The sequence below is a fragment of the Plectropomus leopardus genome, chromosome 21 (genome assembly GCF_026936395.1).
Source record: "Plectropomus leopardus strain MGB_pleo_1.0 chromosome 21, ASM2693639v1, whole genome shotgun sequence".
NCBI classification, from domain to species: Eukaryota; Metazoa; Chordata; class Actinopteri; order Perciformes; family Serranidae; genus Plectropomus; species Plectropomus leopardus.
Window position 1 is genome coordinate 12,483,134 of NC_142196.1, and position 15,636 is coordinate 12,498,769.

Consider the following 15,636-nt stretch of genomic DNA (forward strand, 5'->3'; position numbering starts at 1 on the left):
CCATTGTAAACCCCTTGCATCTTTGTGTGTCATATGTAAAGTGGTACTAAAGGGACTGGTTTAGTGTCCCCTTGCAGAATGAAGCCGTTAATAAGGTCATTTAGTGCGACCACAACATGATATACTGTACTAAACAGTGTGATTTGAGTAATTCAATGAAAAATGTTAAATGCACAACACACCTGCTCACTGTGACATAGATTTTACAGTGATCAAAACTTGTGCAATACTTTAGCTCTATCATTAGACGTGTGTTCTCACTCCACATCGCAGCTGCTTTGTCTCTCTGGCACTGAAGCTGAGTCACCCTCTGTTCCAGTACCATGTTTTTCCCACTCCTTCAGCTCAGCCCAGATGTCAAGGCTGCTTGTCCTGGTCTGTTGGCTTGTTTGCTTATACATTGGTTTACACTCTTAATGCTCTTCTAAACTTTCATCGACACTTTCTACCAACAGTGAATGAAACAGTGTGAGGAGTGAAAAACTCCTCATGCTCAAGTGTAAGGTCTCTAAAAGACCCGCTTTGTAAACTGGTGGAGCCTCAGCTGCTGCTGTTTGTGTATCAGTCAGAACGATTTTCCTTCAACTAAAATTTAACCAGTTTTTTCTACAAGGTCCGGCACTGTTACAGTTAAGGTGGCTGTTTTCCCTCAGTTACTGTGATATTAATACATCGGCATTTGTGAAAATTCAGTGGTTATCAAAAGTGTGACACATAAATATGCTGCCAGCTGCAATGTCCTTATTAATGAGGATATGAGAAATGGCCCACATTTTCACACACACAAATGTTTGATGTTAATTATTTTTGGGGAATATTGCAATTAAGACATATTTTATTCAAACAACCTAAAGTAATTAGGTTACTTGGATTAGCTCTTTAAGTGGAGGGTTGCTAAAAACTATTCCTAAAACCCTGCTCTCCAAGTGAGTTTCTCCATTGGAGTTTTCATCATTTTTGCACATAATAATGCTTGTTGTTCATCGTCACAGCTATAGCTTTTGTGCCCATACGGCCTATACATCTCATTTTTCAGTACTAAATAAATGGAGCGACAAAACCTGAGGAGCACACTTACTTTTCTTTCTTTTCAGATAAGAGCCACTTAAGAACAGTGTAGCTTGATTCACATTATTTATTAAGTCATTGTAGCACACAAGTATTTTTTTTTCTTCTTTGTATGTCAACAACTTGATCAAATTTAGGTTACCAAGGATAAGATTCCCAAGTATAAAATGTAGTGCGATAAACCACTGGAAGGTGTAAAATCCTCAAGGCCGTTCTGAAGATCAAAGTTTGTCTGAATGTTACAAAGGGTACAAGAGGAAACCACTGAATGTATTCAAGGAGGAAGAATCATCATAAACCCCACAGTTTATCTGGAGACGCATATTGACCACACTTCCTTGTTCCAGCTGTAGAATCAAAGCATTTGCAATGAAAGTATGACCAGTAGCTAACTCCGAATTATGCAAAATTCTCTGATTGTTATGGTATAGATTCACTGCCAGCCACTCTCCGCTCTTGTTGTTGAAAGCAGTGAATCTGAAATAGTAGACTCCTTTAACAGGTGCTGTGAAGATACCTGCAACAGTAAAGAATCAGGGGTCAGCTTTGTCTGTCTCTTAGACAATAATGAGATGCTTGCGGTCATGCATACCTGTTGCGGAGTTGTAAGCCCCTCCGATATTTGTGAAGACTCTACTGTAGATGAGTGGAGTTTCAGTATTAAATGGTCCAATCTTTCCTGAAAGGGTCAAAGCAGCTGAGAAAGCCAGCTTCGGAGTACCTTTGAACACAGGATGGAAACACTTAACAAAGGGACAAGATTTTGATCCCAAATATTAGATACTGTTTTTAAAGGGCCTGTGTCCACATAGTGTTTTTTTTAGTTCTGAGCGCTGGTGTCTTCTCTTAATTGTTCCCCATAGGAGAGTGCATGAAAAGGCACCTCGCCCGGTACCTTTTCCAGAGTGCTCCAACTTCTTTGTGCGGCTGTTTTGAGTACCGAGCTATTGATGTCACTGTGGCTTCTTTTAGCTACTGGATGATATTTCAGTCACAACAAAGACAGAAAAGTATGGGAGCAGATCGTTTGGACACTAAAGGTTGCTGAGAAGTGTTGTGCTTTTATCACCGTACACATTGTAAGCTTGTTTTCAACTGTGTAGCAAACCATCTGTTAATGTAGCACTACTGCCTCGCTAACATTGTCAACAACACATGTCGAGATATCGTTGTCATAATCATACACACCCATAGCACGTCATTAAGAAGGGAGCACTTTTTCGACACTGCTTTTCTTCTGAATAAAAATGCTATGTGGACACATGCCCAAAGATAGCAGTAACAGAGGATATAAATGTAACTTAATTCAATTCAATTGATAAACATTTGCCTAAGTTCAGCTTTTTAAACAGACAAAAAATCCCACACGCATTACAAAATTAAAATCCGTAAAAAAAGAGCAGCTAAACAGCTATTAAATGTATACATTCAAACATACATAATATGATTATGCCATTCTTTCAACTATTGGAGGATATCACCAAAGAAATTAGAAAATTAAAATTATTGGTCTGTCGAAACAAAATGTCTTTAAACTTGAACAAAGCAAAACAAAAATGTTATTTGGGAACTGTAGAGTGAAAGTGCAAGCACAGATACAAATAGATGGGGTTGAAATTGAAAGAGTTCAGGAAAATAATATTTTTGGGGTAACTACAGATGACACTGGATTTCTGTAATATGGGAGTAAATTTCACTACTCATAACAAGACTGGGGGACAGCACGGGGAAGAGTAACAGGGTCAGGCATGCGATTGCAAAAGACAGGATTTTTTTCTTTTACTCTATCATGGGAATGGAATTCCCAAGAATCCTGTTTTTAGTTTGGGGTTTTTTGCACTTACGGTTTATCGGATAGTTTAAGGAGCACAGTGGTAATTACCACAGAACTATAATAAATAAGTACAATTCTTAAATAGGTGTCTGGGGCCTTCAGGTGCTACAGGATACTATGTAGGCACAGAAACACAGCATCCTCTACAGACCTGTAAGCCCAATAGACAAACTGAATCATGTCTGTCTCAACATTGTAAAATGGTTACAGACCAGTCGCACACCCTCAAAACAACAGAGTACAGTTGCAGCGACAGGCCTGTAATCATTCAGACAGACAACATTAGACTTCTTGGGTACAGAGATGACAACAGCACATTTAGGGAATTTGCATAGTCTAAGAGACCAGTTAAAATATCTGTGAAAACAGAGGCAAAGCAATTGTTGGTTTCAAGCGAAAGCCATAGAAGTCATTTTAACTGTATAGAGTTAGAATTGAAATGTTTTAAAGTGGGCTGTCTCTTATCAAAATACCTGCAATTGTCCCTTCCATCTCCTTGAGTTTAGTCATGACGAGTTGTAGTTCGGTCTTTGAAATATCCAGCAATTCCCTGAGAGCTGTCACCTCCTTCTTCTGCTCCTGCACCTCCTTTTCACTGGTTGTCACTCTGGAGATCAGGGCAGCCAACTCTGCTGCTTGTGCTAGATGCATGAAAGCCAATCATTGCTCAACTGCTCTCTTAAGATTTTCTATAATTACCAACTCTGTGATTTAGGTAATAACATACCAGAAATCAGTCTCTCAGCCTCCTCCACTTTGCTTTTCTGGAGCTGCTGTTCAGTCTTGGTCGCTTCCAGCTCCACTGTAATCGATGTCACCTTGTTTTCAGCGACTGCCAGTCTGGAGCTCATCACTGAAAGAGCATAGAAGCTGAGGATGAGGTTCTTTTAAGGAAGCATTCAGCCACATCTTTATGGAATATATATGACACAATAACTTATATTCAGCCCACAAAAGTTCACAGAGTTTTTTTTATCTTGTGGTGTTTACTATGGCACATTTTTCATTTGATAAAGCTGTGAGCAGTAAGCTGCAACAGGCTTTAAATCACTGAAACTTTAAAACACGTTATGGAGACCAGTAAAATTGCTGAAGATTTACTGGTTCTAGCGCTTTAAATGTTAAAAATCCTATTTTAAGTTCCTGCAGACACTCCTTTTTTTCTATTTCATTTTCATTGATTAAATAAATAATTAGCAGATTGATAATCACTGCATCCCCAGCCCACATCATAGATGTTGTCAAAGTACTACCTGCGTTCTCTTTCTCTAGCCCAGCCACTTTGTCTCTCTGGATTTGCAGTTCAGCCTTGGTGTTCCTCAGTTCCACCTTTTGCTCCACCACCATGTCTCTCAGAGCTCTTAGCTCATTCCAGATCGAACCACTCGTCTGTAAACCTTCAGCTCTTTCGCTCTCGCCTTCAGCCGATGTCCCAGACAGACATAGCAGCAACACCAGCAGCAGAGCACCCCTCATTGTTAAACCTCAGCCTTCCAAAAAGTCCTCTAAGAAGTAAATGGAATAAGACTTTTTTAGTGTACTTGTACTTTATAAAAATGTCCCCCCAGTGACCAAAGGTGTTGTGAGCAGAAGCGGTCAAAGAAAACTCTCTCAGTTAATATTTATCTTGTGCCGAGTTTGCACAAGAAGGCCGTCCCTGACCATATTAAGAATAGACTGATGCAATGGCCACAGCTGTTTATACAGGAACGATTTCCCGTTATTTTATTTGACTGTTTTCTGTAACTGACCCCATGCTGACACTGCAGAAGATGACTTAAAAGGATAAAACACACAGAAAGAACTCTTTTTTTCACAAACATCATCATTTATCTTGTTTATGAATATGGTGAGTATGGGGCTCTAAGCTCACCTTTAATATGTGTGTATTATTTGGATTGATAGAGACGATAATTAATTCTACTCTATTAGATGACAGCATTATAAAAATAAATAAAGCCTTAGATGGTATTGTGAAGAAAAATGTTTAATGTGACCTTAAAAGTTGTTTTTTCCTCACAGAAAGGTGCTTGTTAGAAGTGTCAAAATGCCATGAGAATATCTGGGTCAGATGTTATTCTATAATTCTAAAATGATATAATTACTATTACTAATTAAGTCCACATTTCTTTATTTGTTATGTGAAATCATTGCCAACCTTTCAATTGTTTTAATGGGTTATTTTTCAGTTGGGAAGGCATTCTTGCCACAGTTTGCAGGCTTTTTTCTTGCTAATGAGTATTAAAAGTGAGGATGTGAGATGATGCGAGTGAACCCACAGTGCAATTTTCTTCATTTTTATTTTATTCCAAACAAAAACAGAGCAAAGTGACCGGTCAGCCTTCCACCTTGTTATTAGGTTCGTACATATGAATGGCAACTCCGAAAGATGCCATGAAACCATTTTATCTAGTCAAATCTGAACAATTCTCTTCCTCCTTCCTCTAGTCTCCCTCATTATCTGTGGTCTTTTTATCTGTGTCGCACAGCTGGCATGTGTGATTTGAGCCGGTGTGTTTGGCATGTGTGACAGAAAGAGAGAGAGAGTGCATCGCATATTTGTGTGCGTAAGATTGGGTTTTGTGCAGCTGTGCTGCAGTGGGTGTGAAGATTCAATAACACCGCTATCACTGATAAGCTCATCATTCAAAGCTATTGCAGGTGATGTAAAACAGATGAGGGGACACTCGGTTACACAGTATCTATTTTCCATTACGTTCAAGAGGTTATAGAGAGGGACAGGATGGAGCGGAGAGCTTGATAGTGATTACATCCAACCAATATACAGCCAGAAATGTGATTGCCAGTAAAGGAGCACATCAAGGTCTCCTTCCTCCAGAACTGACTTTTCTGATGTCATTCAAACAAAGCATCCTTTAATTTTCTGTCAGTATTGCTATTCAGTTCATGACTTCCTCCTGAGCACAAGAAAAATTCAGCTGCATCATTGTATTTTACTCTGTGATAGAGCGAGTGGAAATTTGTATGCATAATCACATTTGTAGTGTGTGTGTGTGTGTGTGTGTGCCTGCATGTCTGCGTGCCTGCATGCGTGTGTGCATATTTGACTCAGCATTGCCCTGAACAAGGCCACAGCGGTCACACCCCTCAGCAGGTGGCCATCTTCGCTCTAAGTTTCTTTGGTCACTGTCATGATCTCACGCACACACGCATGTATGCATACACACAGTCACCCTGCTGATAGAGATTAATTAGTGTAGACTCCCTGCTGTCACGAAAGCCAGCGTCTCCAAGTGCATTCTGGGAAGAATGTGCCTTGTAAATGGTGACAGCACAGTGGCCAGAAGAAAAATGTTGGCACTGTACATTTATGCAACCTACAAAGATGTTACTTTTGTACTTGTTTCATATCACGTTTCTGAGGTGTGGTTCTGATACATGTATATGAGCTGAGTTTCTCAGTGGGAGGTGGAGGGGTTGCGGATGGTTTGACACCCAGGTGAGACAGCTGCCAAGCTGCAGACCACTTTAGAAACCAACAAATAACAAAAACGGCTGTTTTTTAGCAAGACATTGACAGCATTTCCAATTGTGAGTGTGCCACCAGAACAAGGTGTTTTAAGGCAAAACTTGATCTTTTTTAAATCATAATCAATCACCATAATGAATTATGGATTGAATGAATAACAGTGAATTTGTTTATTGTTTCTAGATTAAGCATTTCATTCTAAAATGCCAGAAAGTAGCGAAACCAAAAAGCAATAGTTTATTGAATTTACTGAATTGAATTAAACTGAATGGAAATTATATTTTGGGAGGGAGGGGGGTACACAGATGGCAAATTTTGATTTTTTTAAAAATATATATTTATTATTAATATTGCAAATACAAATTAAACTTGCAGTTGCAAGAATAATGATAAAATTAATTGCTTTTTCAGCCCACCATATACTGTACATTTTTCTGTGATAACATTTCTTGAAATGAAAACTTTATGAAAACAATGTCTTCTTTAGGGGACATAATTTGCAGTTGCAAAGAGGTAATAAATTGCAATATATCACAATTTACTCAATCGTAATTCCCAGCTTACCGCTACCCATTTAAAATTGTTCTAATATAGTATTGTAATGATTATTTCATAGGGTCTCTGGGGATTCCCACCCCTATTTGTGATTTTAGCAAATATCATATTGTTTTCAAAATTATTGTTATATCATATATTGTGATTAGACTTATGATATTCACCCCTAGTTTTTGTGGTCATTTACCACAGTGTTCATACAGATATGTTACGTTTCAATATATCTGCTATAATAACTTAAAGATGTTACATATCCGTTGTTTGCATAAATATACATAGCTAACATTTATTCTAGCGATTGGGTTGATGGTGAAGACACGTGGAAACTTTTTGCACACTCTGTTACACACTTGAGTCAAATATATTGACACATGCAGCAAGCCCAAGGTACATGTGTATTGACTTGCATGCAGATCCGTGAGCAAATGCGCTGTGCTGAAACTGATCTGCACGTGACCGTAGTTTGAACTTCTCTATAATGTCTTCACTTTCGATGCATTACAGTCAGTGAAGCAGTGAGCGAAGCTGAATTGAAAAAGATAGACAATGCAGCAGATGGCCACAAGAGGAGAGGAGTATAAAGACGGAAAGGGGAGAGAGAGAAGAGAAATGCAGAAATATAGGAAAGGAAATAAAGACAGAGAGACGGAAGAAAGAATCAGGGACAGAGAGGGAGGCAGGGAGGGAAGGATGAATAGAGATTGGTGTCAGTAAGAGGTGATGTATAGAGGAGAGGGTGATGAGAGTGAGCTGGCTTCTCTCTCAGCTCCAGTAGTAATGTCCCTTTCCAAAACATCACTCATATTTAATGGAGCACAGCTACAAGGGAAGAGAGAGAAAAGGAGAGCACAAAACTCGCACGCACGAACACACACACACTACGTTGACATATGCAGACAACACAACATATTACAGACTTGCACAGAGTGCTCAAAGCCTGCATGCAGAACACACACACATGCACTCTGGTGCCCAGACGCAAACAGGGTTCTCTGAGAGTTAATGGAGTTGAGACACAGGGGCCTTGAGACGGGAAGCTGCACTCAGCTTGGAGAGGGGAGAGAGAGGACAAAAGAGAAGCAAAGAATTGGGGAGTATTGACATATATATGAGAATACGTGTAGAAGTGAGGAAAAAATGTGGCAGAGGCGGGAAGATGATCTTCTGCTGAGCATGTCTTAACTCTGTCTGAAGCCACATTCGCCAGCCAGCTGAGATGGAAAAACACAGGGATGCATGATTGTGGAGAAAAAATCTGCTGTATGAAAAAGGTAGAAGGTAGACAGACAGAGAATGCCACACATCACAGGCAGAAATTGTATTTCCTAGTTTCACCACCCACACACCTCTCTCCCATGATGAGTCACCAGCTGTCTTTCTCTAAAATCCTTGTCAGGTCTTTCTCCTATATCCTCTTATAACAAAGTTAAATCTGACCCAGTATAAGGAACCAGTCCTCACTGTGAATTGTTCACAAATGAATAAAAGAATGTGGTGGTGCGTTTTTATCAGACTTGGGTCAGGATTTTTTTTTTTGCAGAAATGAGAGCCTCATTGGAAATTCGTCTGTTCAGCCAAAACCTTGTACTCACCTTTTATACTTAAAGCATACAGCATTTATTATTTACATTTATGCAAAGACACTTGTGCAGTGTGTGTTTTCTGAACATGCATGAACTCATAACCGAGCCTACCGGGCACAGGGGCCAAACTGTTTGGGCACCCCCAGGCCATCAGATGCAATATGTCACTCAAATTAGCACATACTAACCAGGAAGAAACTTAAAATGACCAAAAGTAGACACGAAAGGAACACAAAAAGATGAACATACACAGCAAAATAACTACAAGAAGACATGAAGGAACTACAAAGGTACAAAAAATAACAACAAAGTGATTACAAAAGGACACATAACCAAAATCAGACACAAAGTGACTACAAAGATACAAGAAAGGGACCAAAGAAGACACAAAATTACCTCAAAGAGACACAAAGCATCCATGAAGAGACAGGAAATGACTACAAAATTACCACACAGGGTCAGAAAACGGCAACAAAGAGACACTAAATGACTACAAAAAGACACACAACAACCACAGACGACACAAAATTACCTCAAAGAGACACAAAACAACCACAAAGTCTGTGTGTCTTGCTGCTATGTAGAAGAGGTTTAAGGGCCTTTTGCATTTCTGTGCTCATTGTCCAATTGTCTCGAAATCCACCCATATTTCTGAAGGTATCTTTATTTTTGTCCCCCTCCAGGTTCAGGCCTCAACGATGGCCAGTGGCACGCAATACGTTTGGTCGCCAAGGAGAACTTTGCCATGTTGACAATAGATAGCGAGGAGGCGTCTGCTGTGCGCTCCACCTCACCTCTCAGCATCACCACGGGAGGAACGTATCACTTAGGAGGTAAGGGTCACCCCACCACAGATCTGACAAAAACAACACACCCGTCACTTCCACCTCCATTTACCGTCATCCCATCACATTCCTCTCCAGTGCTATCTGGGAGGCATCAGAGCGTAAGATGTTCACCACGCTTAAGGAAGTAAGAATGCTCTAAAAATGTCATCCGAGTGTAATATCCAGCTTACATCTCTTAATGTCAAGGTGGTGTATTATACTTGTTTCATAAAGCCTATAAAATGTTATGCATCTTCAGTTGTTTTCTTGAGCAAGTGATAGTATTTTTTGTGCTTAATTACATAGCTTTCTATTGCTTGATCAATTTTAATGGGCCAAGGATACAAAAACCTTTTAAAATACATGTTAATTAATCTACCTTTACTTAGGAGTACTTTATTTTCGTTAGTTATAATCAATTTTATTTTGTCGGTGTTAGCCGACTATGAAACAGGGCTCATTGAAACCAGAGCAAAAGTCTCATCCGTCTGTGCGTGTGTGTGTGTGTGTGTGTGCCGGGCTTAATGTGTCTACAAATCATTTATCACGCTAGAAATCTATATCCCAGTGACCAGAGTTCAGGGAGTTGCTCACTTAGCAAGAGCACAGACACGACTAGACCGCTACACAACCATACAGAGGTGAACACACACTACCATACGCACACACACGCATCAGCCACAATTTGTCTGAATTAGGAAGACGCCAGGTTAATGATGCCAGACACTGCTGTTCGTCTGTTGGAAGATGGTTCGTATCTAAGTGTGCGCATGCAACGTTGTGTGTGTTGGCTGTGTGGGCACCTGTATGAAATTACAGTAACTGAGAGAGATAGTCTGGGCCCTGATAGCTCCATCAGGCCTCCGTCCCTCTCTCTATCAGACTACAATCTCCTCCATCAAGCAAAACCATTTCCCCAGGCCAGTCAATAAGGATCAGAGCACCTCACACCATCACACACACACACACACGCACACACACATCAACATTCTTTTATTCTGTTGTCCATCTTCATTTACTCCTCACTGCTGTTGAGTGAATCCCCCTTAAGCCCATGATGACTCTGTACTTTTTATTTATGAAATCTGAGCTTTGAGGCCTTGATGTGCTAATTGCATCTTACTCAGGAAGCATCTAAAAATCTGCCACACTTTCTAAATGCTCACTTTTTAAAAGGGTTGACTTGGATTCTTTAATCCAGTGTGATCCAGGATCATTCAATATTAACACTTTATCTTTTATTATGTCTTATCTCTCTTTCACCTCAACTTTCTCTTTAGTTCCTGTCTTAGTCTGTCTTTTCTGATTTCTCTCTCCTCTTCCTTCTCACCCTCTAGTCTCCATTTTGATCCAATTGGTGATTTATTGATTTTAGTAAGCTGAGTCGGGAATCAATAGTGGCTGAGAGGAGAGGATCTCTGTAATGTCTTCACCCCTTGAACAGGGCCGAGGAGACAGACAGAGAGTGAGAGAATGGATGAGTGAAACTGAAGGGGAGGACAGATAAAAGATGGGGAAGAAGAGAAAAGGAGACAACAAGCGAGACAAAGAGAAGTTTTTGGCTGAGACATTTTTAAAGGTAGTGGGCTAATAAGTGAGTTTAAAGCTTGAGAGAGAAAAAAGTGAAAGTGAAAGCTATATCCTAAGGTGCTGAGAGGCTGAAACAAAGGGGTGACAATAAGACAAAATCCCAGAGGCAGCACCTGAACGTCATCAGAGGAAACACACATAACCCACATCATCTTATTTTTATAAACAAAGGTAGATACACACAATACACTTTACAGTATGTGCTATATGTCTGTGTCATACTGCATGTGGGTTTCACTTGTTTGCATGTACACACACACACACACACACACACACACACACACACACACACACATACTCACACAATTACATACAACTGTGTTATTTCCAAAGTTTTTATCCCCCTACTGACAGAGTTAATGTGTGGCAGCAGCTGTGACTGGACTTTTAGTTTTTAGTTTTTACATGACATAATGAATACCGTGGAGCAGGGAGCCTGGTGGTAAACACAAATTTGAAGGCTGCAGGAGCTACAGAACTGCTGATTATTACTATGGCAAAGAGTACAGAGAGATATTTAGGCCACCGCTTCACAGGCAAGGGAAGAAGTTTTAGAAAGACATTTTTGGAACTATTTCAACCAGTTCATTCTTAGTTCAGACTTGAGATTTCTTTTCCTGTGAAAAGGTACTGTCACAGGTTGTTTTCCAGCTCCAGAATTATTTTGGTTTGCACTTAAAGGTTTTTTTTCTTTTTTTTTCTTTTTACATTTCCAGTCCAATTCCATGACCTGATTTTATTTTCTAGAGAACCCCAGTAAAACCTGGAAATTAGGTAGCATTTTAGCACCTCCAGTTCCCTCGTTTAAAGTTAATTTGTTTTTTTGAATGGCTATTTGGTTAACGGTCGGAAATAAGGTGTGTGGTTAAAACAAGATTAAGAGACTTTCACATTTTGTACATCAGTAAATACCCCACTCGCAAACTTTAAAGCTTTTATTGTGTCTTAAAAAATACGGTTGCTAATAAGTGGCTAATTGAGACTACAGAACGTCATCACCCAATAGGCGCCTTTGCAGCCTCATAGTGGTGGCAATGCGACTGTAGTGTAGTTCATCTGAGCCTAGCAATGACTCTTCACCTTTTGTTATTGCGTTCAAGCTTTAAAAATCTTGAAGCTTGTGTTTTGTTGTGAAGATTATCTTAAAGAACGAAACATGCAAGTATAATAAACGTTTGTTTTCCACAGTGATTACTTTCTGCAATGATCCTAAAATCCAATGTAAAAATTCCATAGGCTTTTTGACGAGGGAACCAGAGCAACGTTAGCTTCCTGGTTGGCCTGATGAAAAACATCATCCCTGGGGTGCTCTATATTCACAGACTTACAACGAAAGCCTCAAGCCATCTGGATTTGTGCATGTGGGTTAGTGTGAACCTGTATGTAAGTGTGTGGGTGTTTTTTAACCACATGCTTAAACACTCCCAAGCACATACACATACAGAAACTCGCCTCATTTACAACTCAGACAGAGTTTCTTTAACATTTATTCAACACACTCCACCTCATCACATTCAGGGGCTAATTTCCATCCTAGCACAGAGGTAACCGAATAATATAGTGAGTGTACAAAAGATAGTTTAGCCTTTGGCTTGCCCTCAATTACTCTCTCTGATCGTTCAGCTTGATGAGTCAGAGAGGCCAAGCGCATTAAGCTGTCCTAAAGCTCTATAACAATATTCCATCGGCACTTTTTATGCGACTGTTCTGTCAGTGTGCCACAATTAGCAGAAACCCCTCAGTATTATGAACAATCCATGTTCTTTCATAAACAGGACGAGGCTTCAGATAATAGCTGAGAGTCATTTGTGGAGGTTCAGTCATCCAGGTAGCCATCTGCTTCAAATCTCATGGCTTGAAGGCATCAATCTGCTGTGTTTTCTTTGGCAACAGTTGTTGATTTGTGACCACAGATTGAACCAGACTGCATAAACAAAGTACTGCTGCTACTACCATGGAATATAACTATATTAAAGGAGTTCTATGTGACATTCAGAGCATGTCTTTGATTAAGTGGTTGTCTGCACATGGCTCTCAACAATGGAGGTGGCTTATCTAGCAGCTAGCAGCTAATGGTGCTAACAGTGGAAACAGTGCTAACAATAGCAACAAAGCTGACAGAGATAAAAGCTGAGGGGAACCGGCTAGTGGGCGCCATGCTGTTGTGACAACACCGTCCAGATATCAGTGATAACTGCCCTATGAGCTCAGTGCAGAGTGGGGGGGCTTAGCTAACCAGCAGGGTATACACAGGGACTCACAGGTATACACGGATGGCCCATCTATTACAGTAAGGAGCAGAGATGCTTGGATTACACAACACGTAGTGGTGGTGTGGTATCATTCTTAACATAGTAAACAGTTGCACTCCAGAGATCAGATTTTTAGCCATACTAAAGGCAGTATTGCAGCCTGTGAAGTTCACCTGTGCCAGCAATTGTCGAGATGCACCACGTGGGGAGAGGGTGTCAGCGTGGTGGGGGTGTGATTGATTCTCATTAGCAGCTATTTCAATGCTCTGAATATTGTTTGAAGTTACAGTTCAATTATTTGGCTCTTAATGCATTCAGTTTGACAATATGAAACAGTTGTTTCTATCTTGTTTCAAGAAATCCTCTCTCAGGGGTGTTTCTAGGGAGTAGACTGGTGGCACGTGCCAGGCTGAAAAAGCTTTATTTTACATTTTTGTGGTGTCACTCTGTTGTGTTGTGATCGGTAGATCTATTTATTGTTTAAACTAAACTATAAACAGGATTGTAAGACACTGCAGTGTTAATAATTAAAGTAGGAATGGGTAGCTGAGACAAAAATGGGAAATTAAAGCTATGCCAAAGCATGTTCTCACTGCAGTGCTCGTACTTCAAGCCGTAAGTCAGTGCCTCACTTGGGCCACCACAGTGAAAAAAAAAGTCTGGACCTGCCAGCTCCTTAGCAGCTATATTAATGCTCTAAATATTGCATTAATTTTGACAATACAAATAGCTGCAGCCATATTTATCTTGTTTTAGGTCATCCTTTCTTCGTCTAATTGTGATGCATGTAGTGAACATATTGCAGTGTTTGCCCTTCATATAAAACGAAATTTGGAAATAAGAACTGCTAGTAAGCTGGGTCCAGTGTAGCCCTCCAATATGCTACTACGGTGTGAGTGCCACAGTGGAAACCTTGCGTGGATGTCAGAAGGAACAGGGTTTGACTTTCTGTCTGTGTCCATATTCCTCAATTTATTTTTTTCCCCACTGCAGCTAAATGTTTATTGAGCATGTCGAATTGCCACATTAAACCAAAGTAGAACTTATTAGTATTATAGTGAGGCTTGACTGCCACACATATGCAGGGCTAATCATACAGTGTGCACACACACAAAGTCGCAGTGTTTCACGTGACACTTACAGCATAATATGATTAACATAAGAAAGTATCAGTGCGCCTGGGTAAAGGATCATTTTGATTTTAATGCATTTAAATAAACACTGTCTATGTAAACATAAACAGACAGAGATTTTATATAAGAAGGCATAATTTGAAATAAATTACCAGTCTGTGTTTAATCGAATGTGAGGTGAGTGTGCATGTGGATGATTTCACCTATAAAGTGGACAAAATATTACCACATGCACATGATTGGTTTTGGTGTCCTTCAGGCCAAGCACTGTCTCCGTCTAATGTGAAACATGCAAAACAGTTAGCCAGAAGCTGTTCAAGTTCTCTCAACCCCCCCAAATAAAATATAAGAAAAAAAAAATACACCTTTAAAAAATATGTTTGTCCTGCCAGTGATGATTGTGAGTTTAGACATTTTTGCAAAATATGACCCAGCACTTAAAAAGCAGGTTCCCTCCATACAGCAGTTGATCTTTTCTTTTTAATTAAGGAAAACTCATTTTTTAAACATAACAAAGCCTCACAATACTTTTAGATAACATTAATATTAATACCATGGAGCTGTAATGCGATGCGAAGACAAGCATGCTGACATAAAAAATATTTGCAAATTAATGCTTTAATTATCTTAATAGATTGCCTAATTTGCATAAGTGGCTATGTTTAATGTATTTTGATGACTAAAATGGGACATTACGCAGCTCAAGTACCATTCCCAAAGAGTTGAAAGGCTAAATTATGCAGCCAAGACTTTTTCCTTTCTTTACTTTTCTTCGTTATGTTTGTCCTTTTGTTTTGTGTTGTGCAATTTTCATGTGACTTCATATGACAATTTTATAGAGTTCATAATACAAGCTCTACTTTAAACAGATGCAGTTACGTTTCACTGTGCCACACGTCATACACTGACATGACATATTGGTTGAGAACTGTTTTCTTTGAGTTCAGTGGCATTACAGTATCTAGTCAAGAATGCTGCTTTAAAAATAATTACTCTGCTATTTCTGGTTCTGTGGCATTAAAATTCACATGGCGCTGCCTAAACCCAAGGTTACAGAGTTACAGGATATTATACTTTAGATGTCAGAGGAAGGAAACGGCTTGGCTCTGAGCCTCTGACATCCTATCCTCGACTATGCCCGCTTTCTTAATTCCGTTCTCCTCTGTTTTCCTTTCTCCGCTTTTCCTCCCTCCCTCGTTTCTCTCGTTCTCTCCAATTTCTCAGTTTATCTCCTCTTCTTCTTTTTTGGACCTCATCCTCTCCTCTTTCCTCTCATCCCCCTTAAACCCCTTTAACCGGGTCGA

The 15,636-nt window shown here is 39.8% G+C and overlaps 2 protein-coding genes across 3 annotated transcripts in view; one reads left to right on the forward strand and one right to left on the reverse strand.

Moving 5' to 3' along the window:
* The window catches only part of cntnap2a (contactin associated protein 2a), a 376,461-nt gene that overhangs the window by 215,293 nt on the left and 145,532 nt on the right, over window positions 1-15,636 (forward strand). For both annotated transcript variants that reach the window (XM_088071612.1, XM_042510367.2), the window contains exon 10: window positions 9,214-9,363. In XM_088071612.1, coding sequence (XP_087927738.1) covers window positions 9,214-9,363 — 150 coding nt within the window. The remainder of the gene's footprint in view (window positions 1-9,213; window positions 9,364-15,636) is intronic.
* LOC121960582 (uncharacterized) lies at window positions 1,118-4,495 on the reverse strand. Its single transcript, XM_042510366.2, has 5 exons — window positions 4,156-4,495; window positions 3,630-3,755; window positions 3,376-3,543; window positions 1,661-1,789; window positions 1,118-1,585 (listed from the first exon to the last, which is right to left on the reverse strand). The coding sequence occupies exons 1-5, from the start codon at window positions 4,376-4,378 to the stop codon at window positions 1,308-1,310; spliced, it is 924 nt and encodes a 307-aa protein (XP_042366300.2). The 5' UTR covers window positions 4,379-4,495; the 3' UTR covers window positions 1,118-1,307.

What these genes read in the sequence shown, in the direction of transcription:
- LOC121960582 (XM_042510366.2), bottom strand. Translation starts at nt 4,378, where the DNA reads ATGAGGGGTGCTCTGCTGCTGGTGTTGCTGCTATGTCTGTCTGGGACA. An exon ending in GATGGAAGGGACAATTGCAG is followed by an intron (nt 1,790 to 3,375) that starts GTATTTTGATAA and finishes CTGTGTTCAAAG; the next exon opens with GTACTCCGAAGCTGGCTTTC. An exon ending in GGCTTACAACTCCGCAACAG is followed by an intron (nt 1,586 to 1,660) that starts GTATGCATGACC and finishes TTACTGTTGCAG; the next exon opens with GTATCTTCACAGCACCTGTT.